The sequence below is a fragment of the Tetrahymena thermophila genome, assembly GCF_000189635.1.
Source record: "Tetrahymena thermophila SB210 genomic scaffold scf_8254799, whole genome shotgun sequence".
In the NCBI taxonomy this organism is placed as follows: Eukaryota; Ciliophora; class Oligohymenophorea; order Hymenostomatida; family Tetrahymenidae; genus Tetrahymena; species Tetrahymena thermophila.
The window spans coordinates 146,110-171,852 of NW_002476555.1; the positions used below are offsets into that span (position 1 = coordinate 146,110).

At 22.8% G+C, this 25,743-nt stretch overlaps 9 protein-coding genes across 9 annotated transcripts; 7 read left to right on the forward strand and 2 right to left on the reverse strand. All coding sequences in view use genetic code 6, as the record gives it.

Annotated features, from left to right (window-relative positions):
* Positions 1–246: 246 nt before the first annotated feature.
* Positions 247–1,362, forward strand: TTHERM_00812900 (alpha/beta fold hydrolase; the record flags this gene model as incomplete). Its single annotated transcript, XM_001008618.1, has 1 exon — positions 247–1,362. The coding sequence occupies one exon, from the start codon at positions 247–249 to the stop codon at positions 1,360–1,362; it is 1,116 nt and encodes a 371-aa protein (XP_001008618.1).
* Positions 1,363–2,162: 800 nt separating this feature from the next.
* On the forward strand, positions 2,163–3,950 carry TTHERM_00812910 (kinase domain protein, putative; the record flags this gene model as incomplete). The annotated part of the gene is made up of 1 exon (XM_001008619.3): positions 2,163–3,950. One exon carries the CDS (start codon positions 2,163–2,165, stop codon positions 3,948–3,950), a length of 1,788 nt encoding a protein of 595 aa, XP_001008619.3.
* A 963-nt stretch (positions 3,951–4,913) lies between these two features.
* Positions 4,914–6,793, forward strand: TTHERM_000812918 (WD domain, G-beta repeat protein; the record flags this gene model as incomplete). Its single annotated transcript, XM_012795762.1, has 5 exons — positions 4,914–4,988; positions 5,112–5,304; positions 5,364–5,815; positions 6,458–6,533; positions 6,612–6,793. 5 exons carry the CDS (start codon positions 4,914–4,916, stop codon positions 6,791–6,793), a joined length of 978 nt encoding a protein of 325 aa, XP_012651216.1.
* A 1,459-nt stretch (positions 6,794–8,252) lies between these two features.
* On the forward strand, positions 8,253–11,018 carry TTHERM_000812919 (eukaryotic membrane protein, cytomegalovirus gH-receptor family protein; the record flags this gene model as incomplete). Its single annotated transcript, XM_012795763.1, has 1 exon — positions 8,253–11,018. The coding sequence occupies one exon, from the start codon at positions 8,253–8,255 to the stop codon at positions 11,016–11,018; it is 2,766 nt and encodes a 921-aa protein (XP_012651217.1).
* Positions 11,019–12,004: 986 nt separating this feature from the next.
* Positions 12,005–15,673, forward strand: TTHERM_00812920 (eukaryotic membrane protein (cytomegalovirus gH-receptor) family protein, putative; the record flags this gene model as incomplete). The annotated part of the gene is made up of 2 exons (XM_001008620.3): positions 12,005–12,537; positions 13,045–15,673. 2 exons carry the CDS (start codon positions 12,005–12,007, stop codon positions 15,671–15,673), a joined length of 3,162 nt encoding a protein of 1,053 aa, XP_001008620.2.
* A 629-nt stretch (positions 15,674–16,302) lies between these two features.
* Positions 16,303–17,740, forward strand: TTHERM_00812930 (transmembrane protein, putative). The gene has a single exon (XM_001008621.2). The coding sequence runs from the start codon at positions 16,401–16,403 to the stop codon at positions 17,274–17,276; it is 876 nt and encodes a 291-aa protein (XP_001008621.2). The 5' UTR covers positions 16,303–16,400; the 3' UTR covers positions 17,277–17,740.
* On the reverse strand, positions 17,711–18,144 carry TTHERM_000812939 (hypothetical protein; the record flags this gene model as incomplete). The annotated part of the gene is made up of 2 exons (XM_012795764.1): positions 17,711–17,958; positions 18,123–18,144. 2 exons carry the CDS (start codon positions 18,142–18,144, stop codon positions 17,711–17,713), a joined length of 270 nt encoding a protein of 89 aa, XP_012651218.1.
* Positions 18,145–18,977: 833 nt separating this feature from the next.
* On the forward strand, positions 18,978–19,754 carry TTHERM_00812940 (hypothetical protein; the record flags this gene model as incomplete). The annotated part of the gene is made up of 1 exon (XM_001008622.3): positions 18,978–19,754. One exon carries the CDS (start codon positions 18,978–18,980, stop codon positions 19,752–19,754), a length of 777 nt encoding a protein of 258 aa, XP_001008622.1.
* A 940-nt stretch (positions 19,755–20,694) lies between these two features.
* Positions 20,695–25,591, reverse strand: TTHERM_00812950 (structural maintenance of chromosomes protein; the record flags this gene model as incomplete). Its single annotated transcript, XM_001008623.3, has 12 exons — positions 20,695–20,832; positions 20,891–20,961; positions 21,019–21,138; positions 21,204–21,651; positions 22,019–22,219; positions 22,279–23,267; positions 23,329–23,437; positions 23,535–23,668; positions 23,721–24,599; positions 24,883–25,069; positions 25,173–25,322; positions 25,421–25,591. 12 exons carry the CDS (start codon positions 25,589–25,591, stop codon positions 20,695–20,697), a joined length of 3,597 nt encoding a protein of 1,198 aa, XP_001008623.2.
* Positions 25,592–25,743: the final 152 nt, after the last annotated feature.

Here is a 25,743-nt window from a genome sequence, read left to right on the forward strand (position 1 = left end):
TTGCTCAGTTTATAAAATTTATCATAAATTTTTTTATAAAAAATATTTTTTAAAAGCTTTATTTTGAAAAATGTTATTCTAAGTTTTTATGATTAAAAAATATTATCTATTAAATTAAATATTTTAATGAAGTATTTATAAATAAAAAATATATATTTCTCATTGATAAGGTTGAATATTTTTAATTATTTTTGTATTATATACTTTTTACTATTTATTTATTATTTAATAATTAACAAATCAAAAATGGATTATTTAATGAAATTCATTCAAAAGTCTCTTTTAAAGGCAGAGTTTTTATGGACTAAATCAACTTAGATTCAAAAGCAAAGCAAACATCTCAAGCATTTCCATAAGAAGCCTTCAGAGTAGTTATTTTTTTAGTTGAAATATAGATAATTACATCAAGAATAAGTTGAGTAATACCAAAAGATAATTAGGACAAAACAGAAAATAGAAGCTGAAAATCCATTGAGGAATAAAATGTATCCCGAGGAGAACTTCATTGATGCATTTTATAGCTCTCAAAAAGAGGGATTTTTCGATAATAACAAATATAAATTGCACACTTATAGATTCAAGGCTTTTGAATAACCTCCTAAGGCTATATGCGTTATTTTCCATGGAATGAATTGGCATTCGAATTTATTGGCTCATATCGCAGAAGATTTAGCTAAAAACCAGATTGAAGTATGTGCCTATGATTTCAAGGGCTATGGTAAAAGTTAAGGTCTTAGAGGGTACATGCCTGATATTAAAAGACACATTGAGGATGCTCACCAATTTATTGCAGAAGTTCAAAAGATTTATCCTGATAAACCTTTATTTTTATGTGGATTTTCATTGGGAGGACTCACAGCTTTTCATTTAGGATTGGAAAATAGAGAAAAGTTTAAGGGAATTGTATTCTTTGCTCCTGCTTTGAAAGACCACCCATATTATCAGAGATACCCTAAAATATTTGGCAGATTTATTGGTAGACTGTTTCCTAAAATGAAAGTGACTCCTACTAATAAAGGTAGAAGTTCAGCTCAGAGAAATAAAGTAGTTGACGACTATTTATTTAAAGTGGATGAGTTATACTATAAAGAAGGATTAAGAGCAGGAACCATAAGATCAATAATAGAGTCTATGATGGATACTGAATTTCTCTACCATGATTTCGATGTCCCTTTTTTACTCTTCTAGGGTGGTCATGATAAGCTTGTTGACCCATCATTAGCAAGCTAGCTTATAGAATAATCCCCTTCTTAAGATAAATAAATAATATATGACCATAATCTTTGGCATGGGATACCTCTAGAGCCTGAAATCGATGAATACATGAAGATAGTTGTAGACTGGATTCATAAGAGAGTTTGAAAATACTTTCTAGTTTATTATATTTAAAAGGCATTTATTTTGCAGAGGTATCTTTGTATATACTGAAAATACTGCTTGTCAAAATCCTATGCTAAAATTAAAAATTTGAGTAATATTCTATCAAAGACAACACTTAAATGTTTAATTAAAACTTATAATGCGTAATTAGCATTGTTTTGAAATTATCTAAATAAATACACTACAATCAATATATTTGTATATTAATCAATCAATCGAATATGTATTTTTATTTATCAAAATAATAAATATGTTATTTTTTTGAAAAAAATGATAAATAGTTTACTAAAGATTTGTAAAACAATTTAATCATTTTAAAAATATTTTGTAAATTTTCATTTGTTTCAAATTAAATAAATTAACTGACATAAAATTAATTTATTTATTAATTTCTTTTACTTATTATGCTAATTTACTAACCAAAAGTAAATTGTCTTAATTATTTTCATTTATAAAGGTAAAAAAATATTTTTTTAAATGTTGTTATAACTAAAATTGTTTATTTTCTAGGTCTTCATTAGCAAAAGTAATACTTAAAGTTAGTTGAAAAAATTTAAACAAAAAATAATATACTTTATGAATTATGATATCAAATATTATTTTTTCAATAGTATTACAATTAAATATTTCAATATAAGTAATATTTTTGATGTAAGTAAAATAAAGAATATATCTTTTTATTTGTAGTTGTTTATTTTATTAATAAACAAAAAATTATTGATATTTTTAATATTTCTACTTGATTAATTAATTATACACAAATAGAAATAAAATCACTTGAAATGTTTAAAGAAGATTTAAAAAATGTCATCAGATATATTGATTTAGATAAAGAGGCTCTTAAATCTCTAATTGGAAATAAAGTGATTGATTTAAATTATAAATATAGAAAAATATCATTAAGTGAATCTTTCATAGAAGAAAAAGATATCAATTACAATCTAAATAAAATTAGATTAGGCTTCTTCAAATGTTTAAAAAGTTCTGAGGTATGTATTTTATTTAGATTTCTTAAAAGAGTGAAATAATGTAATTGCTTAATAGTTGATATTTCTTATAACGAGCTTTCATCTAACAACATATTAGAACTTGCTTCAGCTATTAGTCATATTTAAAATTTAAATGAACTTTAAATTGGACTTGGATTAAATTAAATTAATGATTATTCAGGGCTGCAAAAGTTGTTTGATTCATTATTAGGTTTTCCTAAATTGTAATCTTTATCTTTACTTTTGTATTATATGAACATTAAAAATGAGCAAGTCTAGTACTTAAGCTCAAAATTAAAGTAATTATCAAATATTACTTAATTAGATATCAGATTTAACTATAATACACTAACAGATGAGAGTCTCATAACTCTTTCCTAAGCTATTTCCTAACTAAATTAGCTTTAATAACTATTTTTAGGTTATTGGAATAATGATTTGAGTGATGCAGGATTCTCTGCTCTATTTGAGAATCTTTTTGAGAGCTCTTAAAAATTAACTGAAGTAGTTTTATAATTAAAAGTTAATTAGAATAAAATCAGAGATAATAGTTTGATTTTATAAAACAAAAATTAAGCTTTGAAAAAGTTACATGTATAAATTTAAAATAGCAATCTCAAATACTTCTTTATATTATAGGATTTACCTTAAATAGAAGATTTATTGATTGAATTTGAGCAAACTGAGTTATCTGAATTGGCTTTTTAACAAGTATCGTCTATGATAAGTTATTGCAGCAAAAGTAACTGCTTTAATAAATTAAAATTGTTCATTCCTTTGAAAAGTTAATATATCAATTAATTCTCAAAGTCATTGTCTCTTTGCAATCAATTATAAATATTAAACTTAAAATGTACTCAATAAACTGGAATGAAAGAATTTTTAGAATAATTTTCAGTTAAGGATTTTACTCAATTAAATTTAAAAGAATTAGAACTCGTTTTAGGTTGCCATTTTAATAATGAATTGATATCTTTCCTATGCTAATTATTATCTACTTAATAAAATCTAATAAACTTAAATTTATAGCTTATAAATGATAAAGCAAATGATATTATTGTTTTTGAAATGAAGTGTTTATTTGATTATTTACAAAATCTTAAATAATTGAAAATTCTTTCTCTTTAAATTGAATAATTTAATCAATTACCAAATTCTGGCTAAATTATTGGAAATAGCATTTCTTAAATTAAAACTCTAGAATAATTGGAAATAAATTTTTCAAACAATAAATTTAATGAAATAGGAGTGAAGGCTATAATAGATAGCTTATCTGCTTTGAAAGATCTACAAAAATTAAAGATAAAATTATCCAATAATCCTATTAAGATTGAAGAGTTAGGTAGAGCAACATAAGGACTTTCGTAGCTTGACAATTTAAAGAGGTTATTTTTTATCATAGATTTAAATGAATCATATGATTAACATGATATATTATTTGATTTATCTAATAACTTAAAGAAAAATATCAAACTTCAATATTTACAAATAAACTTATTTGGTTTTGAGTTTCCTAATACTTAGGCTCTCAGAGCTATTAAAAAAATAATAAATTTAGTAGAATATATCATATTATTTTGAAATTTGTTTTTTTTATGATTTAAAACCAAAAAAAGTAAAAATAAATAAATAAATTAAATTATATTTTTTATCAGTCATTTAATTAATATAATTTTTATTTTAAATCTATCTAATTATCAGGGTTTGTCTATCAATCTAATAATTTAGCATTAAGACACAATTTTGATATAATTTTTATTTACCTACCAACTAAATAAAATATTAGATAATTAATAGCAAAAAATATTATATATATACCATAATACCTTATTTTTTCATGTGAAAACAGAAAAGCAGAAACATTGTTAATAATAATCGACCCCCCCCCCCGAATTTTTTTTTTTTTTTTTCAGCAATTAGAAATAATTTTTAATATAGGAAAGAAAAATAAATATTTAAATTAAAATAACTCTCCTAAATTTGGGTTCATATCTATAAAAATTCATAAATTATTTTTATTTAAAATATTTATTGAGATTTCTTTTTCTTTAATTTTATTTTAAAAATTAATATGAGTTTTCATTTTATTATTAAAAAAAAATTATTTTACTTTTATCCTATTTTTTTTTATTGAGTTAAATAGTTATTATTTCAATATTAATTACAAAGAAAACTTTCTAATAATTTATTTTGATAAAATTTAGAAGCATCTATTTTTAGTAAATCTTATATGCATATTCATTTGTTAACTATTAATTTTTGAATTCATCAAATTAAAATTATCTATTGGTGAAAAAATATAAAGCGAATTATTAAAATTTGGAGTGCTAGCTAGCTTGTTAGCGATCTTCTTTTATTAATTATATAAATAATTAGCAAACAATTAGATACTAAGATTGATTTGAAAAATATAAATTAAGAGACACTAAATAAATAATTATAAATTAATTAATTAATTTATTATTTTAGGCATATCAAAAGCTAAAAAGGAAAGTATCTATCTATAAAAAAATATAAAATTTAGGTTAAAAATTGATTTTTAAAATGGAAAAAGAAGAAATTTAGATAAATGACGATGTAATGAAAAGTCTGAAAAAGGCAAAGGTGTTTAAAGATAATGTAAAAATAAACTTTGAATTAAAGATAGATAATTTTTTTTAATTAATTGAAATCATTTTATGATAATTATTCAATTGTTATAATTGAGTGAATAAGCTTTAACACCTTTTTATTTAAAATTAGAAAGTAGCAATTACTTCGATGGATATATCTAAATGTGGAGAGTATTTAGTAACCTGTGATGGAGAATAAATCATAGAATATAATTTATTGAGTGGAGAGCAAATTAAAAAACTTTACCACAAAGAAAGCTAATTGGATTTAGTTAGATTTACTCACAATAGTGAAGCAATTCTTTGTGTTACTCAAAAAAATTGTAAATATATTTTTAAAATCTTTATCATTAGAAAATTTAAATGTTTGATCAAAATATAGTCACAATTATTTATTGGTCCTTGCATGACAATGAAATTGTAAAGAAGTTTGTAGGTCATACAGATATCATTTTATGTTTAGATCTTAATAATGCCTCAGATGTATTTTTAAGTACTTCTTAGGATTGCACAATGCGTTTTTGGGATTTAAATTCTATGACATTAGGAGAAAATGCAATTCTCGATTTATCTGAAAGAAAATGCAATCCTGTTGCAGCATTTGATAATTTAGGATTAGTTTATGCCATTTCATACACAGAAACCGTTGGTGGCTCAGATTTTACAAAGATTGCTTTATACGATATAAACAAACATGAACATGGAGCATTTGCTTCTTGGAATTATGATTGCCCTTAAGTTAGAACTTTAAAGTTTAGTTAAAATGGTGAATAGATACTCTGTTCAACTATTGATGGACAAATTCTACTTATAGATTCTTTCGAAGGAGGAATAGTAATAAATATTGATATTTAATATAAAAAACAAATCTATTATTTATTTGGAAACAAAAGCATATAAATTTAGCTTGCAATTTTTTACAAACACAAAATTTATTTATCTTGCTTGAAAGCAATTAGAAAGTTAATAAATAGTTAAATTTTAAATTTAAATTTTCAATAAATAACCTTGTTAAAAATGCTATTTAAACTTAATATAAACGATAAAAATGAAATAAATAAATAAAGTATGTCATTTCCAATTTTGCATTTTTAACAAAGCATTAAAAATTTTTCTACAAAAAAAAATAAATAAACTGTTATTTTTTAGGATAAAATAGAATAATAAAAACATAAAACTTTAGCTTTCAATTTTAGGCTGACACAAATTTATTTTTTTTGATTTCTTTATTCAAATTTTAAATCTAAATTCCAATAAATTACCTTGCAGAATATATTCAAATATTAACTAAAGGAATGAAATAAATAAATAAATCATGTGTTTGATATCTAATTTTGCATTTAAAAGATGAATTAAAAGTTTACTAAAAAAATAATAAATAAATAAATTGTTATTTTTTATGATAGATTAATTGAGTTTTATTTTATCATCTATTTAAAAGGAATTACAATTTTTAATTATTATTTTATATAAAAGTAAAAGAAAATATTTACTGGAGGTGAAGATTTAATGGATCCTTGTATTACACCATGTTGCTAATATATAATTACAGGTAAATCTATCATTAAATTAAATCAACTTTTATCATTTAAGTTAATAATTATAAAATTTTTTTTATTCTAAATTTTAGGAGGTGAAAAAGGTATGATTTAGGTTTGGAAGACAAAAACAGGAGAGGAAGTAACTAAATTATAGGGACATTTCTTAAAACCTTAGATTTGTAAGTTCTCATCTACTCATTGTATTTTAATTAGTGCTTGTAAAAATCTAATCTTTTGGATTCCAGATTTGTAGTAAAAGAGTGACAAATGATGGATGGATGAATGAATGAAAACCAATCTTAGATAAATTTCTTTTTTTGATTAGTTAATAGATTAAAAATTAATACATAAATATCTATCAATAAATAAACAAACCAAAAATCAATTAATTAGTCATTAAAAAATTAGACAATAAATGTATTAATAGTAGAACTAATGCTAAATTTTGCTAACTAAATAAAACATAACTTTATTTTTAATAAAATCAATAATAAATAATCAATATAATTAATAACCAATTCTTTAATCCTTGGCTAAAAACCACATATTATATTTAGTATTACCTTCTTTTATACTTTTGTGTTCATATTTATTTTAGTATTACTACTTTATTCAAACTAAAATAAGAATCTCTTTTAAATGCTAATCTTTTTTCATTAAGCTTATTTTTTAAAATGGATTAAATTAAAAAATGTATGCTATTATTACAGATCGGATTTTAATATTAATTAATACAATGAAATTCCATAAATCTTTTAAAATATATATTTTATTTTAGAAATAATTTTATTATAAAGTACAAGTGAAATAAATATATATTTTTAATGTTTAAAGAGAAAAATGCACTTTTACATAGATATATAAATGCATTGTATTTTTTAAATTTTTCATTGAAAACAATAATTTCTAGATCAATATTATCTATCTATCAATCAATCAGTAATATAGGTTATTCTACTCCAAAATTTTTTATTTGAATGATTTTTTCAAAAAAATATTTTTTTAAATTATTTGATGATAGAAATTTTGTATTATTTTTGAATTAACAGATAATTTTTTTTAATAATAAATAATTTTGATGATAAATCTACAGATTTTTGTATGAAATAAATACCATGTTTTCTATCGATTTTAATTTTTAATTTTATTTTTTTCGTCAAATATTTTTAAATAAACAAAATTAAATTTCATAAAAGTTCAAAATTAAAAAATAACTGAAAACTAAAACTATTTATATTAATCATGAAATATAACATTTTAATTTAAAAAATGAAAGTTTCAGTTAAAAATATGCAAAGAATTGTAGAATAGTATCTTTAACTTTTTTATTATAAAATCATCAGAATGATTGGTTTATCAACACATGTAAAGTAAATAAACAAAGCATATTTTATCAAAATTCTTTAAATAAAAGCAGACCCTTTTTTAGCTTAACCTGATTTAACAAAGCGATGTTTATATATGAATATACATACACATTAAGTTGCTTGCTTAGAACTGTTAATTAAAAATAAGATAATCTTTATACTTATGCAAATATTTTAAATCAGTGTGTAAAAAATTAATTGTATACAATTTATCAATCATAAATTAAAAATTGTAATATTAATTTTCTATTTGTTTACTTTATTATTTATTATAGGCTTTCATATCAAACATATTTGAAAGACAGCATATTTATTTATACAAATAGTAAAACAAAAGTTATAGCTTTAGACATTATCAATTTAATGAATTATTCAGGTTAGTAAGCTCGATTGGATTAGTCTAATCAAAAATTAAATGGCAACAACAACCAGTCTAATATTCTCAATAGTAGTGTAAAACAAAAGGAATAGAATTAGCAAAGTCAGTAAGTTAATTAAGTAAATATTAGTAAGAAAAACAAAAAGAATAAAAAGAGAAGTTCTTAATAAGCAAGCAATAGTGATGAATATTCTAGGAATGCTAATATTGATCATATTTTAAGCGCTATAGAGAACAACAAGAGATGTAATGATTCAGATTTCTACAATTAAAGCAATAACAAAATATCATAAGAATATTTAAGTTTGGTAGATTCTACAGAGCCTAACAACAATACGGTAGAATATATTCGTAGGAAACTTTCTGATTAAAATTATTCATTAATTTCTCCTGAAAATAAGACCTCTGCTACTAATTTCCATAAAAAATCTAATAGCAATTAAGAAAGATTATCTTCCTCTGTGTCTTCTTACGGTACTAACAAAGATAGTTAATATGATGATGGTTTTATAACAATAGGTAAGGCAGCTAAACCAAACAATGGCTACAATAACTAGTTACACTATAACGAATAAAATAAGTAAATAAGTAGTAAATAGAATTGCAGCTATTCTATTAATGTATTAAATGACAGTAACATAAATTAGTAAAATAAACACAACAATAGCAATAACTAAACTCAAAACAAAAATCATAAAATGAAATAACATTCAAATTAAAACTAGCAGCAGCATGTCAGAAAGCATGACTAAATCTAAATTGTGCATTCTAACAGCTATAATATTGAAAATAGTGATTCAAAGCATAATTAAAGCAACCACAATAGGTTTTCTTCTTCAGGAGATATCAAAAACAAGTAAAATCAATCCTCGCCTTTAAAAGAAATAAAATAGCATAGAAGTAGCTTGGTTGTGTAATAAAATCAAAATAATAAATTCAAAAATGAAATAAACTCTTTAGATTACGTACAAGAAGAGTAAAGGATTAATAATTCGAGCAGTTAAGAATTGGATCACGAGAACGAAGAAATTAACTAATAAGAAGATAAAGAGAGTTATGAATACTTTTCGAATATTGACCATGATGAATCACAATAGACAAGTAAAGAGGATAACAATCATTTAAAAGTGATGAGAAAAAAAACAAATAGAAGCAAAAGCATTCATAATAGTACAGAATTAGGCTCAGTCAATAATAATTCATAAGAAAAATTAGGTTGTTTAACTGCTAAAAATGACAGCAAAACTACAAAAGATGATACAGATTTTACTAGCATTAACAATCTTGAAAATCAAAATTAACTGCAATTAACCAATTAATCATCTTAATAAAGCTAAAATAATTCTAATGTCATGAGTTAATCATGCTAAAATCTTCCCAATCCTCCAACTTTACAAAAAGAGAAATCAATTACAAATGAAGATAAAGATAAAGAAAAAGAAGAAGGAAGCTTAGCAATATTTCGTTGCCCGATAGCTTTAGAGAAGTACAACATAAAACTGTGGATTATGTATGTAGACAATTTAATTGAAGTTATGTTTAAGTTGCCGATTGAGTTGATTATTTTAATTGCAGAGTACATAATCAAAGGCAAACAAATTTAGAGAAAAGATTTTCATATATGGGTTCATTTTATTTTAATTCTTATCCCTGTTCTCATATTCACAGATAACCTCTATATCATAGAAATGAAAGAATACTTTGATGTTTCTTATTGGTATCATGCATTCAGAGGTTAATCTACTCTCAAACTTTACGGTGTTCTTATGACAGCAGATATAGTTGATAAGATGTTGTGTACATTCGGTGAGTACCTCATATTAGATATTATTTGGTAGAAATTACCTAAATCTCCACTCCTCCACCTTATAAAATACATAATTCCTGCAATTCTCTATGTTTTTTTGCACTCACTTGTCCTTTTTCTGTCAATAATTGCTACAAATGTTATTTTAAATAGTGATATTTCCTTCTTGTTTGTAATGATGTTTGTCCACCTTTCAATGAAGCTTAAATCAACTATCTTTAAGAAATTCACCAAAGATGGCTATGTCTAACAAACTCATTCAGACTTAAGATCTAGATTTGCTAAATTTTTGTACGTCTTCCTCATATGGGCAAGTATGAGAGGTTTCCCTGAAGATATAGTAAGAAAGCTGGTTTATTTTTTAGGTTTTGAAGTAATTGTAGAGTGGATTAAGCACATATTTTTGATGCTCTTAAATAATCTAAAGCTCTCTATTGTAGAAAGTATGAGTAAATCATGCAAAGTTTTTGTAGCTCAAGTTCGTATCATCCCCTCCTTTTAAGCATAAGAAATACTAAATAATAAAACTTTACAAACATTCATGGAAAGAGAAAATTATCTTGCACAAACTCCATATGTGTCACCCAGTTTGAAAATAGGATTTCGAGTAAACTTTTTAGCATTTCACCATGCAGTAATAATAATTAAAATTCTATACCCAATAATGCTTAACTATTTCTCCTACAACAACTTCTGGATAGCTATATTTTTCGTGCGTATTTTCTAAATTTTAAACGACTTGCTCATTTACAAGTTCTCCTTTAATAATAATGAAATAATTAAGCTCTACACTCTTAAAAATCAGTCACTCCTCAAAACTATTTTTAATAAAATTGATTATTTGATTTTCACCCATGGAATCTATTCCATACTCAAATTCTATTATAATGATTCTTTCAAAAACCCAATAGAGCTTTTAAGTCCTCTATTTTCAAAGTAATGATTCAACAAAAAACCACTAATTATCTATTTATATATCACAAAAAAATGCAATTAATTTTAAAATAAATGTTAGTATTATTATACATTCTTTCATTCATTTATCCATTTAATTATTCATTCATTAATTAATTTTTTTATGTTCAGCATTTAGTTTAGCTAAAGCATCTTATCAAAAAAATACAAATAAAATTATTAGATAGAAATGATAATTGTTCATTAAAATAAAAAAGTTACAAGTAAAAAATGAGTGAATTATTTGATTTATTTAAATTTTAATTGCTAGTATTTAATTTATAGTTTTATTAAAGAGTATTTATAATTTTTGCTACAAATCAATACAATTTTAAATAAAAAAATAAAACAGAATGTACCTTTTATTTAAAAAATAATTGTATTTCTTAATAGTATTTTGTAATTTATTTGGTTTATTCAATATAGGATTTTTTTTATTTATGTCTAATTTAAATTATTTCTAATAAAATTAATAAATTATATTTATTTATTTAGAGTAGAAATTTGTAATATTAATTTATTATGATGTAAAATACAGAAAAATTATTTTGATAGACATTTTAATGTTTAAGTTTTAATAAATTTCAAACTCTTAATTTAAAATATGTTTGTTTTTAGCAATTAATTTTATTTTCATTTATTAACATAAAAATGAGTACAATTAAAATTATTTTATAGAAAATCATAAATCATTTTTAACTTTTTTTTTCAAATATTCTTTGTCTTTGGTTCAATTCTAAATCAAAAAAATATTTTGAATAATATTTAATATTAAAAGGTAAGAGTATTTATTTATTTTTACATGAATTTTTAATTGATTTTGTTTTATTAAATTTAATAATCATAAGTTTTTTACCTGAGTTTATTCAATAATATTATTATTATTAATTAATTTATAGTATTTACTTTACATTATTTTCAATAGATTCTTTTAAGAAAGTAACTTACTCAATCAAATATTACTTAAGTTTAGATATGCTTAAGATCATATTAAAACCAATATATTTGCTAGTTAGTCTATTTTTCATTTAAGCGACTGTTTTATGGGTATTTTGGGAGGAAGCTATCCCTAACCCAACAATGAATTAAGAGAAATAAGATTAAATTAGTAATCCATATTTGAGTGAAATGAAATTTAAGGATGACCTTTAAAAAAGCTATTACGAGGAATCTTGGTTCCCTAAATAGACTGAAAAGGTAGCATTGATAGTCATTTCTGACTTCGGCTTGAATGATTTGATTTATTGTAAGAAAGATAAAGTTAAATAATGTGCAAACTTTAATTTAAGTAGGAATCCTTTCTATTTTTTCAACAATGATATGGAAGAATTCTACAAAAATGAAAAAGAAAAGACCTTAATTACTTAATTAAACTAAGACTTTCCTCTTCATGAAGAATACAAACTACAGTCTCTGTTATCAGGAAACTACATTGGCTTTAGAGACTATTTAAATAATTCATTTAGTCACTAAACAGACTTTGACTCATTGCTCTTTTAATCAAAAAAGTACTTTTTAATTTATTTTAAAAGATTCAAAGCAAGTACTGTCTAATAAAATATCTATGCAAATAAATCCAATTTTCTCTAAATTATTATTCAAACATTTACCTGAAAAAAAAATCTTATTTAAAATACTGATTTTCAAATTCTTCCATTTTTTAAATTGAATTATAAAAAATAATCATTTAAATAAATTTAAAATCTAGTAAATTTTTTGCTTAAAATATATTTAAAATAATTTCATAATTTAACATATTGTCTCATATACTTAGGCATTTTCAAAACAATTATTTTTTACTTATAAACTATTGTAAAAATTGTTTCGATTCCCATCTCTAATAACAATAATAAATAATTTTGAGATATTATGGAAAATATAATTTTTAAAAAAAATTTTATTTGTTTGGATAAGGAATATAAATTTAGTTTAAAATAATTATGATACGATTTAAAATCTTTTATTAAAATTTATTGAAAAACAAGCAGATATTTTAAGTTGAATTAAAAAATTAGGTAAAATAAAGGCTAAAGTTATTTAATCTCTGACTTTAATGACAAGATAGTTAAAAATATAAACTAAGATCATTATAATGACACATATTACAAACAAGAGGTACATTCAAAATAAGAGTTTCTTAAGCTGTAAAAAGAAGAAGGATAAAATTTTATTTTTTATTACCAAAGAATTAATGAAACTTTTCTGCACTTGTAATAGCATTTCAAATAAGAAGAATCTAACTCTGATTAAATAATCTATGACTATTTTAATTAAAGTGTTTCCTTAATCCTTGATTCTTTTAATTAATCTAAATAGTTGAATACTAATATAACTATCCTTTCAGTAGGATAATTTGGATTTATAAATTAGACAGAAAATATGGAAGTGATTTAAAATGCATCAAAGGGCTTTATTTTAGCTTATGATAATAGAAAATTTCTTGGCAATTAGATAAAGAGCGTAGTGTAAAATAATTATTAGTACTAAGTTACTTCTTATGACATATCTGCTACAATAAGTGCACTTACTGGATAGCCACTTACAAAGAATAATATTGGCATTATGATTCCTTAATACTTCTTAGATATTCCATAAATTGATAACTATGTGCTAGCAAACAATTTCTATACAAACTTTAGGCATGTTGAAGATCTTTACAATTCTATGTAAAACAAAAATAAATAGTTTAGCTATGATGAATTAGATGGGATAGAATAAATTACATAACAGGTGAGATTAAATTATAAGGATTTATTCATAAACGATAAAATTAATGATAAAGATTAGCTTTTCAAATTTTTAAAAAGTGCAGTGATTTATATTTAAGAAATCAGGTCAGTAATTAAATAAGAAATGATAACTCCTGATATCGATATCCTTTAAAATTGTTTTTACGTAGCCATCCTTAATTTAGCCATTGTAATAATTGCGATCATTTTAATAAATTACTACTAATAACAAATCACAACTCAGATTTAATTCAAAAATTTCAGCCCTTTGTAAAGTACGTTTATGATTGTTCTATTATTTTTACTAGCACTCTCTTCTGCTGTCTTTACTTATAGGAATTTTTCAAGCTTCGTCCTTTTAGCATGTGGGACATTTGGAATATTAATTCTTTCTTAGCTATTTTATATCATATATAATAAGCAAGAACCTTTCATCAGTCAACTGATCTACTTATTGGTAATTATTAAAAAATTATGTAAATAAATTAATTTTGAGAAAACAATTGACTTTTTAGTATTTCTTTCAGCTTTATTTGTTGCTTCATATTCTCAAGTATCTTAAGAAAATATGTCAAGCTATAGTCTATATATAAGGTAACTTCTCATTGCTATAAGTATAATTTATGCTCTTTATTTTGGTTTCTTATTGTTCAAGAAAAATGATTTTAGCTCCACCAACAAGAAAATAGAAAAAAATATATTTATAAGCATCGCTCTCTTTATAATTAGTATCTATTTGCAGCATGTTTTCAGTTAGAAATAATTATTACTGTAGAAATATCACATAAGTTAGAATCTATAAATGATAGGTTCATCTATTCTTCATATTGCTCTATTCTTTTATTTAGTAATAAAATAAATTAAAAGTGTTAGCTCTGAGCATTTAAAAAGAATCCCTAAAAATATTTATTTTATTTTGCAATCAATACTTATTCTGTTTTCTCTAGCTTATTATATGTGCTTCATCTCAGAAGATTTCTCAAACGAGGAATTATCTAATGGTTATACGCTGCAGAGTCTTTTTGTGTTTTTGATTTATCTTACATTTACAATATTGTGCTTATATTAATTCTTTGTGATTAAAGAAAAAATTGGAAAATTGTGGAATTGTTCTTCCTTTTTGATAAATTTCGTATTGTTCTCCATATCCAACTTAGATAAAAGCTCATTCCTCATTGTTTAGCTTTTTTTCATAGCCCTAATATCATATGGAAATATAGTTTATAGCAGATAGTAAATTTGCTTTCACTCTAAATATTCTGTTCTCTTTTTGCTCTCTGTATATTTTTATTTATAAACAGGTCATTCATATGAGTTGAATGATTTATTTTAAAAATTTCTTGTTTAAAGTAGCCCTTTCTAATAATCAACTGTGGGATTTTAAATCAGAGTACTGATAAATATAGTTGCAGGATTTATATATGCATGCTTAGTTCTTCCTTTTTTCTGCATAACTGACACGAGTCTAAACTTTTTAACTAGCCAAGATACGAGTTACTTTTAGAAATCTTTCTTTTAATTTATGTTTGATTGTTCAATAAAACAAAGTGAGTAAAACTCTTTTTAAATTATTGAAATGGAGCAAGCTAGTTTAGGATAAGATTCTACAAAAAATGAATAAATAGAATAAATCAGTGACTCTCCAAAAAACAAAGCTTAAATGACACAAAATAATATACTTCATTTAACTTTTTGTTCATCTAATCTGAAGTTTTAACTACCTATCTTACTATCTCTCTTAACATTAGTATTTTTCAGTATTGACAATCTTTAACAAACTTCAACAATTACTCACTTCTTTCCTGGAATTCTATTTTACGGGCTAGTTTTTTTTTCTGTAACTCTCATCAGCTTTCTATAATACCTCATACTAAAATACGATGAAATATTATTAAAATAATTTAAAGTCAAGTGATATTTATGTTTATTTGTCATTTTTGTTTTGTTTTTTTTTAAATTTAAAAAAAATAAACATATTAATTGGTTTATCAAATACAACAAATTTCTAAATTTACTGTAAATAAAATATATTTTTTATAATAATTTATTTTTAAAATTGGCTATACTTTTGATATTAATTTTTAAAGAATTGATAGAATCTTTATAAATTATTTACATAAATTATTTCAAATTACAGTAATTAACTTATTCATCAACTAAAAATAAGTATTTATTTTATAAAATAACAAAATTAATTAAAAAAATAAATTCTTATTAAAATTAATTTATGTAAATATTAATAAAAATATTTGTTGATTTAATTAAGAATATTTAGAACTCTAAAATTAAAATTTTTAATAATTAATTGTTTTTGCAATGAAATTCTAAAAATAGCCAAGGCATTCATCTATATATTTTGATTGAATCTTTTTTCAACAATTAATTGATTTAGAAAAAACATAATTAATTTGCTTACATTCAATAAATAGGAAGTAAAAATTACTAATTATATGATTCTGTCAAATGTATACCAAAAAATATAAAAGCAATAGGCTAGTACTTATTGCTATGGATCCATGTTAGTTATTTAGCAATTTTTTAAGTGCTCTTTTAGCTTTGAAATTAAGTTATTTTATTAAAGTGTAAATAAATACAAACAATTAAAAGTAAAAAAAAGAATAAGCAAAAAAATAAATTAATTAATGAAAGTCTGCCGATTATTTGATAAAAGTGCTGCTGATACTATTGCGAAGGTCTGCTTAGCTTATATATTTTGTTTTGTTACTTACTGCTTTTACTTATATTCTCAGAGCGGGCTTCTTTAAAAAGTATCTTAGTCTCACCCGATTCTTACTACAATATTGATATTTTATGCTTGCATAGTATTAAATTGGGCAGCTATGAAAAAAAAACACATCGGATTGGGAGTGCTTGCTATAATTTCCAATGCCTTTTGTATTTTTATAATTGGAAAAGCGAAACAGTTTGTAATTCATTACTTCGATTTATCTAAAGGGTGTGAAAGATTGGCTAATGCCAATCCTATTTTCTAATTACTAATTGACCAAAATTACGATAAATATTTTAATGAAACCTCTAAAGTGTTGTGCTCTAAAGAATGTCCCTGTAAATGGAACAATAAGACAGATGTCTATTATGATTTTAAGCACAAATTTATAATTAATAAATATGATGGTGCTAAATCTGCTTAAGAATGTCCTGATTACTTGTCTGATACAGATAAAAATTAATAAAAATTATCTTATTTATATGACATGATTAATTTAGAGCTATATGGGTGCTCAGGGTATTGTAAAAAGCAAGATATCTATTCAGTCACCGATATAAATCATGGAAAACCATAACGAAACTGCTTTGATATACACAGATAACTATAAATGGAAACCTATAAGTTGCTTTTTTTTGGTATTAAATCTATACCCATAACTCTTATAATATTAATACCAAGTATATGCTCTTTATTTTACAAATAAAAAAGCCAAGAAACTTAAAATATAAAAGAACAACAAGATATGAAAAAGGGCATTAATGCAAATAAATCTTTGATTTGTTCTTGAAAATATGTCGATGTTCTTAAAAAAATTAATCTTTTCTTTCTTTTTACTCTGAATTTAAAAACTCCTCTTTTTATAATTTTGCATTGTTGGAAAATTTAAATTAGAAAGAAAGAAAGAAATTGTATTTTTGATAACTGAATAAATAATTGAGGTAAATTAGACAAAACTCTAACAACAAGAGAGGAAGGAAGACAAAATATTAACTATTTGATTAACAAAATATTGTAATTTAATTATTTATTAATTTACCGGATCTAAATATGATTAAGGTTGAAATGGTAATTAATTAATTAATTAATTATCTATCTCTGCTTATATTAATTCAAATTTTTATTGTAAAATAAATTAATTCATTTTAAACAAATTATTATAATTTTTTATAAATTTTTGGTCTATAAAGTAGCTTAATTTAAAAAATACATATATTTTTTATATCAGTTTTATTAGCTATTTTTAATTATCACTTTATTTTTTTTTATTTTTGAAAATAAGCTTGATCTTTTACGATTTTATCTTTGATGCTAATTTTAGAAAAAAAGTTAACAAACAAACAAACAAACACTATTTAATAAATTTATTTATTTATTTGATTTTTTTATTTCCATTCTATTTGAATTATTAGTAAAAATTTAATAATAATTATTATCATTCTAGCATGCTAATTAATTACTTTCGTCTTCTTCTTTAATTTAGATTTAATAAAAACTAATTTAAAAGTTATTGGTTGAATGAATCCTTTCTATAATCAAATATTATTTAACATGTTTATCAAATTTGTTTGAGAAATTATGTATAAAAATAAACAATTTTTTGAATATGAAAAAAATTTTTAAAATCCTTATTTACCTCTTAAATACTGTATGTACATCTAGTTATTTCTTCTTCAAGAATTTTATTTAATTGTTTTGTGTTTTTTATAATGCGATCTAAATTGCTAACATTTCCTGTCTACTTTTTCTAATATTAATATTTAAAGCTTTATTATAAATTAATCAAAAAAAACTAAACTTTTAATTTTTTAAGCATATTGACTAATATATAAATAAAGAAAATCAAAAATAGATTATTGTTTATTTTTATCTAATTATTTAACTAAGCTCTTTTTTTATTTTTATATGGTCTGTTATTATAAAGATCAGTTTATTACCTAAGCTACTTAAAAATATCAGTTCAATCATTTAATTGGTTTTTCATTAAAATATTTTAAATTCAAACTATTATTTGTAAATAATTTTGCATTATATTTGTTTATTTATGCTTTAATTACAGGCTTGTAATGATTATTTTATTAGTGAGTATTAATTAGTAAATCTAATATCAATTCAAATTATAAATTAAAATAGCTTATAATTAATAAAATAAATAAATAAATTAATTATGAAAATAATTTTATTCAATTTAGTTTTTAATTTTTTAAGGAATTTCATAAAATACTTTCTTAAAATTTTTAAGTTCTTAATTAGTATTTGTTTATTTATTTATTAATTCAATGTTTTAGTTGATAGAATATTTTTATTCAAATTTTAAAGGAAATATTTTTATTTTAATGATAATTATCATATAATAAAGTGTCTATAGAAAATTGATTTAATTAAAATCTTGGTTGAGGTATTAGATTTAATCGTATTATTAAAATTTGATTAATTTAAAATAAATCATTGAAATTGTTATTGATAAACAAAATTAATTATATAAGTTAAAATGGATAGCTAGTAGGATATTTTGACTTAACTTTGTTGCATAAATTGTTAAAAAGTGAGCTAATCTCCAAATATTACAACTTGTTGCAATTCAGTTGTTTGCTTTGACTGTAAACCTATTGTTTAAACTAAATCTTGCTAAGTTTGTGGATCAAGAAATTATTCAATTTAAGTTAACTCATTTTTGAGCAAACTTTCAAGCTAAATTAAAATGTAATGCTAATACAATTGCGGATATAGCGATAATCTTAAATTACTTGCGATACATGAGCTTAGTTGCTAGCTAAAAAAGTATGAGTGCAACTTATGTAACTTTAAATCATAAGGTGATGAATTTTTATGTCATATTAACTCCGATCATCAAAAAGAAATAATATAGAGCTTTTCTAAGGGTGGTAATGCACCAAAATAAAGCAGCTTAGACATTGATCCAACGAAAGTTTAAATTAACAAAAATAATTTTGAATCCAGAGTTGGAACAAGTGGTAAATATTATTGTGGAAAAAGCATAGGATTTCATTGTGGGTGCTGTTCAGGGTGTGGTCCTCATGATGGAGACAATTGTCTACCTTGTATGATACTGGATGTTTCAATAAGAAATCTTCCAAAAGGATATTTAGTAAATAAATATGGAGCTAATTCAATTTTAAAAGATAAAGTGTTCTCATGTGGAAGATTAATAGCAAAAAAAAGATGTGGAGAAAATTATTATTGGTGCGATGGTTGCGATTCTTTAACTAGAAATGCTAAGAATTATTATGAGGCTTTTTCTAAGTGAAAAATATAAATAAAAGCCTGCTTTATTAAATTTTAATGATCTTAGTAAAATAAATTATAAAGTACAAATTAATAATCTATAATAAAACAAAAAAAAAGCATTAACTATATTATAAAAATGAAAGTTTAATTCTATATAATTTAATGTAAAATAAAGATAAAATGCACTTTATTAAGAATGTTAAATACAAACATTTTGATTTATATTAAAGATAAAATGCACTTTATTAAGAATGTTAAATACAAACATTTTGATTTATTTTTTAAATATTTATTTACTTGTTTTCTAAAAGTAAATTAATACTCACAATTAAAAAAATATTTCAACAAAATACAATTTTTTTTTCCTTTTTACAAATTAAATTAAATGACATTTTTAACTAAAATCATACTAAAATTTCTAATTCCTTTAAAAAGATTTTATCTTTTATTTTGAATATGAGTAAATAATAATAACCAGCAGTATTTTTAAATTAAAAAAAAGCAATTATGCAAAAAATAATACTTTTAAAATCTTATTGAAATTTTATTTTCCCTAATAACTTTAGTGTTTTTAAATATTTCATAAATAAAATAATAATAAATTATCTTTAATTTTATTATTAAATAAAAAAATTTCTTATTTTAAAAATAAAATATTATTGAGTGGTGAAAAATAATAATTATTGACTGAATAGGTTGATTATTTTTTATAAATAATGAGGTTTTACAGTGTTTATTTTATTTTATTTTATTTTGAGAATTGAAATTGATATTAATTAACAAAGATAACTTTAAATAGCTTAAAAATTAATAAATTTTTAGATAAAAAGAGAAATGAATTAAGATGATTAAATTAACTCTAAAAGAACAACAGCAACACTTGATTAATTAATATTACATATTTACATATATCAAATTAAAACTGAGAACTTCGAATAAATTAATAAATAAAAATTTCATCAATTTTAATTTTCTTTATCATCCTCAACTTCCATTTTTTTCTTTTTATTGTTATTTGTAATTTTTTTCTTTAATGGAATTCTGTCAACTTTAGATACACCGTCAACGAAGGAAGTTTTAAACAATACATTAGCATTCTTTAATAATTAAAATATATTTTACAATCACAAATATAATTTTGATGAAATGATTTACTTGATACATACCGTCTTTTAAGGAAATAAGAAGGAACTGAGAGTTTTGGAATCTTTGAGAAATCATATAACCTTTATTTAATTTAAGTTAAAAGTAATTTAATTTAAAGAAATAGTTTATTTATTTACCTATATTTTCAGTATGAGACAAATCCAAAGCGGAATCTACTTCATCCAAAATATAGAAAGGAGCAGGCTTATATTTAAGGAGTGCAAGTACGAAAGAAAGAGCAAGAAGTGATCTTTAACCTGTTAAATAAATAAAATTGAATAAATAAAATTAAATAATTATAATCAAATAGTTAGTTAATTACCTCCTGATAATTCAGATAGAGAAGTTTTCCATACATTGTTGAAAGCAACACCCAATTCAAGACCAGCAGAAACATCTTGACCTTCAGGAGGTTATATACGAGCTGCAGCACCTGGCAAAAGATCAGAAAAGATTTAGCCAAATGTTTTATTAACTTCCAAATAACATTTTTCTAAAGTTTCTTACTTTTTCTTATCCAATTCGTCCATGTTCTTGAAAAGGAGGATCTTATCATTTTCAAGAATTTGGCGTTTTTCATTAAGTTATTAATAATCTTTTTCTACTTTTTCACTCATGGCCTCAACCTTAAAGTTTACTTGCTTTTATCTTATTTGTTGTTCCTATACAGTGTTATGGTATCTTCTCTTAAGTTCATTTAAGTTAAATTTAGAGAAGTCGTAGTCCTCACTTCCTTATTAGCCGAAAAGATCTTTATCATTTCTAATAAACTAATTTTATTATCAAAATAGAAAATTTAATTAGCACAAATACATTCATTATTTATTATAAATTTTAACAATAATTCTAATAATTAATCACATTTTTCTTTAAATTATTTTCAAAATATTAAATTATTAAAATCTTATTTGAAACAAGCTAAGGATATTTTAAATTTTTTTTTCAAAGCATCTGCTCAAATAAATAAATAAATAAATAAATAAATAAATAAATAAATAAATAAATAAGTAAAAGAAGAAATATTTTGATAAATTAATAAAAAGAATTTGATTTCTACTAAAAAATAGATATTAAGTAAGATTGAATTAAATATAAAAAAGGAATAAAAAAATATATTTTTTAAATGATATTTATTACCTCATTTTCTTTTTCTAAATTATTGAGATAAAGACGAATGTCAGTAATTTCTGCAGTGATTTTTTTGTTGAATTCTTCGATCTTCTTAACTTCAGATTCTATTTCGTCTTTTCTTTACTTAAGAGTTTTTTCTTTTTCTTCAAGCTCAACTCTCTTACCTTAGAGCTTCTAAATTTCTAGCTCAAGCTCATCTTTTTGTCTCTATATAATTTATATAAAAGAGATAATTAATTTATGAATAATGAAATGTGCTTTCTTACCTTCAATTCTTAGTTTTCCTTTCTCTTTTGGTTCAAATCTTAGTCATTGCTTTCAAGTTTTTTCTTTTGATCTTCTATATTTTTATTTTCTTAGATAACTCTGTCTTTTGATTTGATTAAATCCTTTTTATTATGTTCAATATTGACTTCACAGTCGGCAATGTGATTGTTTAAATTTTATAGTTCCTTGTCACTTTCTTCTATTTCTTATTTGAGCTTTTGGATTTTCTTTTTCCAAACTTCCTTGGTGTCTTTAGATTTAGAGAGATTAGCTCTTTCATTATTCAATTCTTCAAGCTTTTCTTGAGTCTTTTTGTCTTGATCTTAAACACGTGCAAGCATTTCAATATCATCTTGAATTTCTCTTTCAAGCTTATCTTATTGCTCTTGGATACCACGACCAGAAAGATTTCTTAATTGTTCAGCGAATTTTTCAAATCTGAATTTTTTATTTGTTAAATCATCCTTCAAACCATTATAATAATTTTCTTCTTTTTTAAGGTAGTTGATGCTTTCTTAAAGTTGACCTTTATTGTAGATTATTTCTTCTTTCTCGTCTTAAATATTTCTATAATTAGCATAACGAGTAAGTGTGAGGTTTCTATTATCTTGATAACCACCTTATAAAGTACCTTGAGGATCAATAATATCACCTTCGAGAGTGACACACTTGATTCTCATTCTAACATTCTAATTAAAGGCTATCTACTTAGCGATATGTTGATTAGAAGTAACAATGAAGTTTCCAAATACAAAAAGCATACTTCTTTCTAAATACTTATCATATTCGATAAGTTCATAAGCAGGAAGAGCCCATCCTCCCATTTCATTTGCAATACGTTAAGCTTCTTAAACTATTTGTTCATCAATCTTTCTGCTAACAATCTTATTGTTAGGAATAAATCTAACATTAAAAGAGAAGCAATTCTTTTTAAGCATTAACTTAGAAGTTTATTCATCTTCAGTAACAATATTTAGCAATTTTCCACCTAAATTATTGCATTTATTTATTTATTTTGTAAAATAAATTTAATTAATATTCAAATATACCTGCACCAGCTTCAAGTGCTTCGAAATATTCAGGAGATTTTACTTTGAATAAAGTCAAAATTCTTCCCTTAATTTTGCTTCTATCAAAATTAGGTTCAGGGTCTCTAAACTTTATTATTTCAAAAAAATATTTTATTGATTTGAAACAAAAGTGATTAAACAAGTATTGAAAGATTTAAATGAAAAAATAATGAATGTCTCATTACTTGAAGCTTGAAAATCCAGTTACCATTTTGGTTCAAAATATTTTCAAGGTTGTGATTAAGCTTCATAATTTATTGATCATAGTTAGCTCTTTCGTTTTCTCTTGCTCTGAGCTCATTGACATTGAATGTGCATTCTATTTTTAATAGAGCATTTTGAATTTAAGAATAAAAATAATAAAAATTTACTATCGATGTCATCTTCAACTTATTTAATTTCTTTTTCTAAGATTTCAAGCTTTTTGCTAAGACTTTCTCTTTCTCTTTAGGCACTTTCAATATTTTCTTTTTAATTCTTGATGATATTTTGCTTTTGCTTGATGGAATTTTCTAATTTAGCAATGTCGTTTTTAAAGTTTCTGAGTTTATTCTTTGTGAATACAATTTATTCATCAACTTATTCCTTTGCAGCATCTATGTTACCAGAATCATTTTTAGAAAGTCTGTTAACTTCGTTGAGATTTTCTTTCTTTTAATCATATTCAGCTTGAAGGTCAGCAAGCTACTATCTAGAGTATTCCAAATCCTTTTCAAATTTAGCAATATTTTCTTCGCATAAACGAACTTTATTTTCCTACTTCTTTAATTCTTGTAAAGAAGATATTTAAAATTTTTTAATGGTTTCACGATCTTTTTCTTGTCTTTAAATAGTATCTTCCAAATTTTTCAGTGCCATTTCATAACGACTGAGTTGTTTATCCTTTTCAGCATCTTGCTTTCTACCATGGTTTTTCATTTCATCAATAACTTGCTAATAATCATTTGTAACCTTAGTTAATTCTCTCTAAGCATGTGTGAGAATGCTTTGCTTGCTTTCTATTTCTCTCATTCTTTCCTTTAAAAGATTGTTCTTATTAAAATATTCATAAGCTTTAAGCTTTCTATCCATTTTGTTGATTTCAACTTCGCTGCTCTTCCAAATCAAATATTGTTCTTTTTCCTCTTTCAACTTTCTCATTTTAGGTTGGATATCTGTATCAATCAAATCATTGATTTCCTTAACCTTTTCCTCTTTTTTCTTAATAATTTTTTCACTTTCTCTTTTCTTTTCATTGTAGAGAGCAGTTCCTATTTTTAATTATTCATGATAAATTAATTATTCAAAATATTCCAAAAAATATTCTCAAAAACCATTTTTAAAAATAACTTCTTGCTTTTAATTTAAAAAAGATATTTCTTGGCTTATTTTTATATTAAAGTGTTATTTATTATTAAATTAAATAATTCAAAATGGTTATTTAATATCAAAGCTGTTTTTATGTGATTTTCGAAAGCACATTTTGTTTTTATCAGGTAATTAATAGCAAGCATTTAATAGTTATTTGCTGTCCTTCTAAAGTAATTTTTATACCTGCAGTTTCTTCAAGCATAGAAATGAGTTCCTAAGGTTTCAAGTTGATGATCTTAGTAATTCTACCTTAAGCAACCAAGAAGTGAGGATTGTCAATATTTAATTAAACACTTCTGAACATATTTTTGACTTGATTTAAAGTAAGCTTTGTACCATTAACGAAGTATTTACTCTTTTCTTATTAGACCTAAGTTTAAAATATTTTTCAAAAAAATTATTATTGAATGTAAAAACAATATCGTTTTTAACATGCAAAATAATTACAAAGAGAATTTCAAATGATAAATTACTTGTCTAGTAACAGAAATTGTGTCATATGATTCATAACCAAGAGGTGATTATTCTTTGTTAGAATTGTCGAAAATAACTGTAACTTCTGCTTTTGTTATACCTGCATGACCTTATTTATAAACTAATTCTTGAACCTTCTTAACTCTTAGCTAGAATTATTAAAAAAATAAAATAATTTATTAATTCTCTGAAAGTAAAAATTAATAGCCTAGTTATGAATAGTCAATATAATTAATTAATTAATTACCAGTTCCCAATCTTTGTTCAAACCAAGAACGAATAAGATAGAGTCTAAGATATTAGACTTACCAGATCCATTAAAACCTGTAATTGCATTGAATTACTGATCAAAGCCCTTAATAATTGTACGAGTGGCGTAACTCTTGAAACCTTCAATAATAATTTCTTTTATATACATATCTCCTCTTCAGCTCTGCTTTTTGTTTTAGAAAAAGAATAACTTTAGCTGGATTTTTAAAAGAATTTCATTCAAAATATGTCCTACCTTGCTATTAAATCTATCTAATCACTAAATATTTGCTTAATCAGAGAATTTGTTTGTTTATTTGT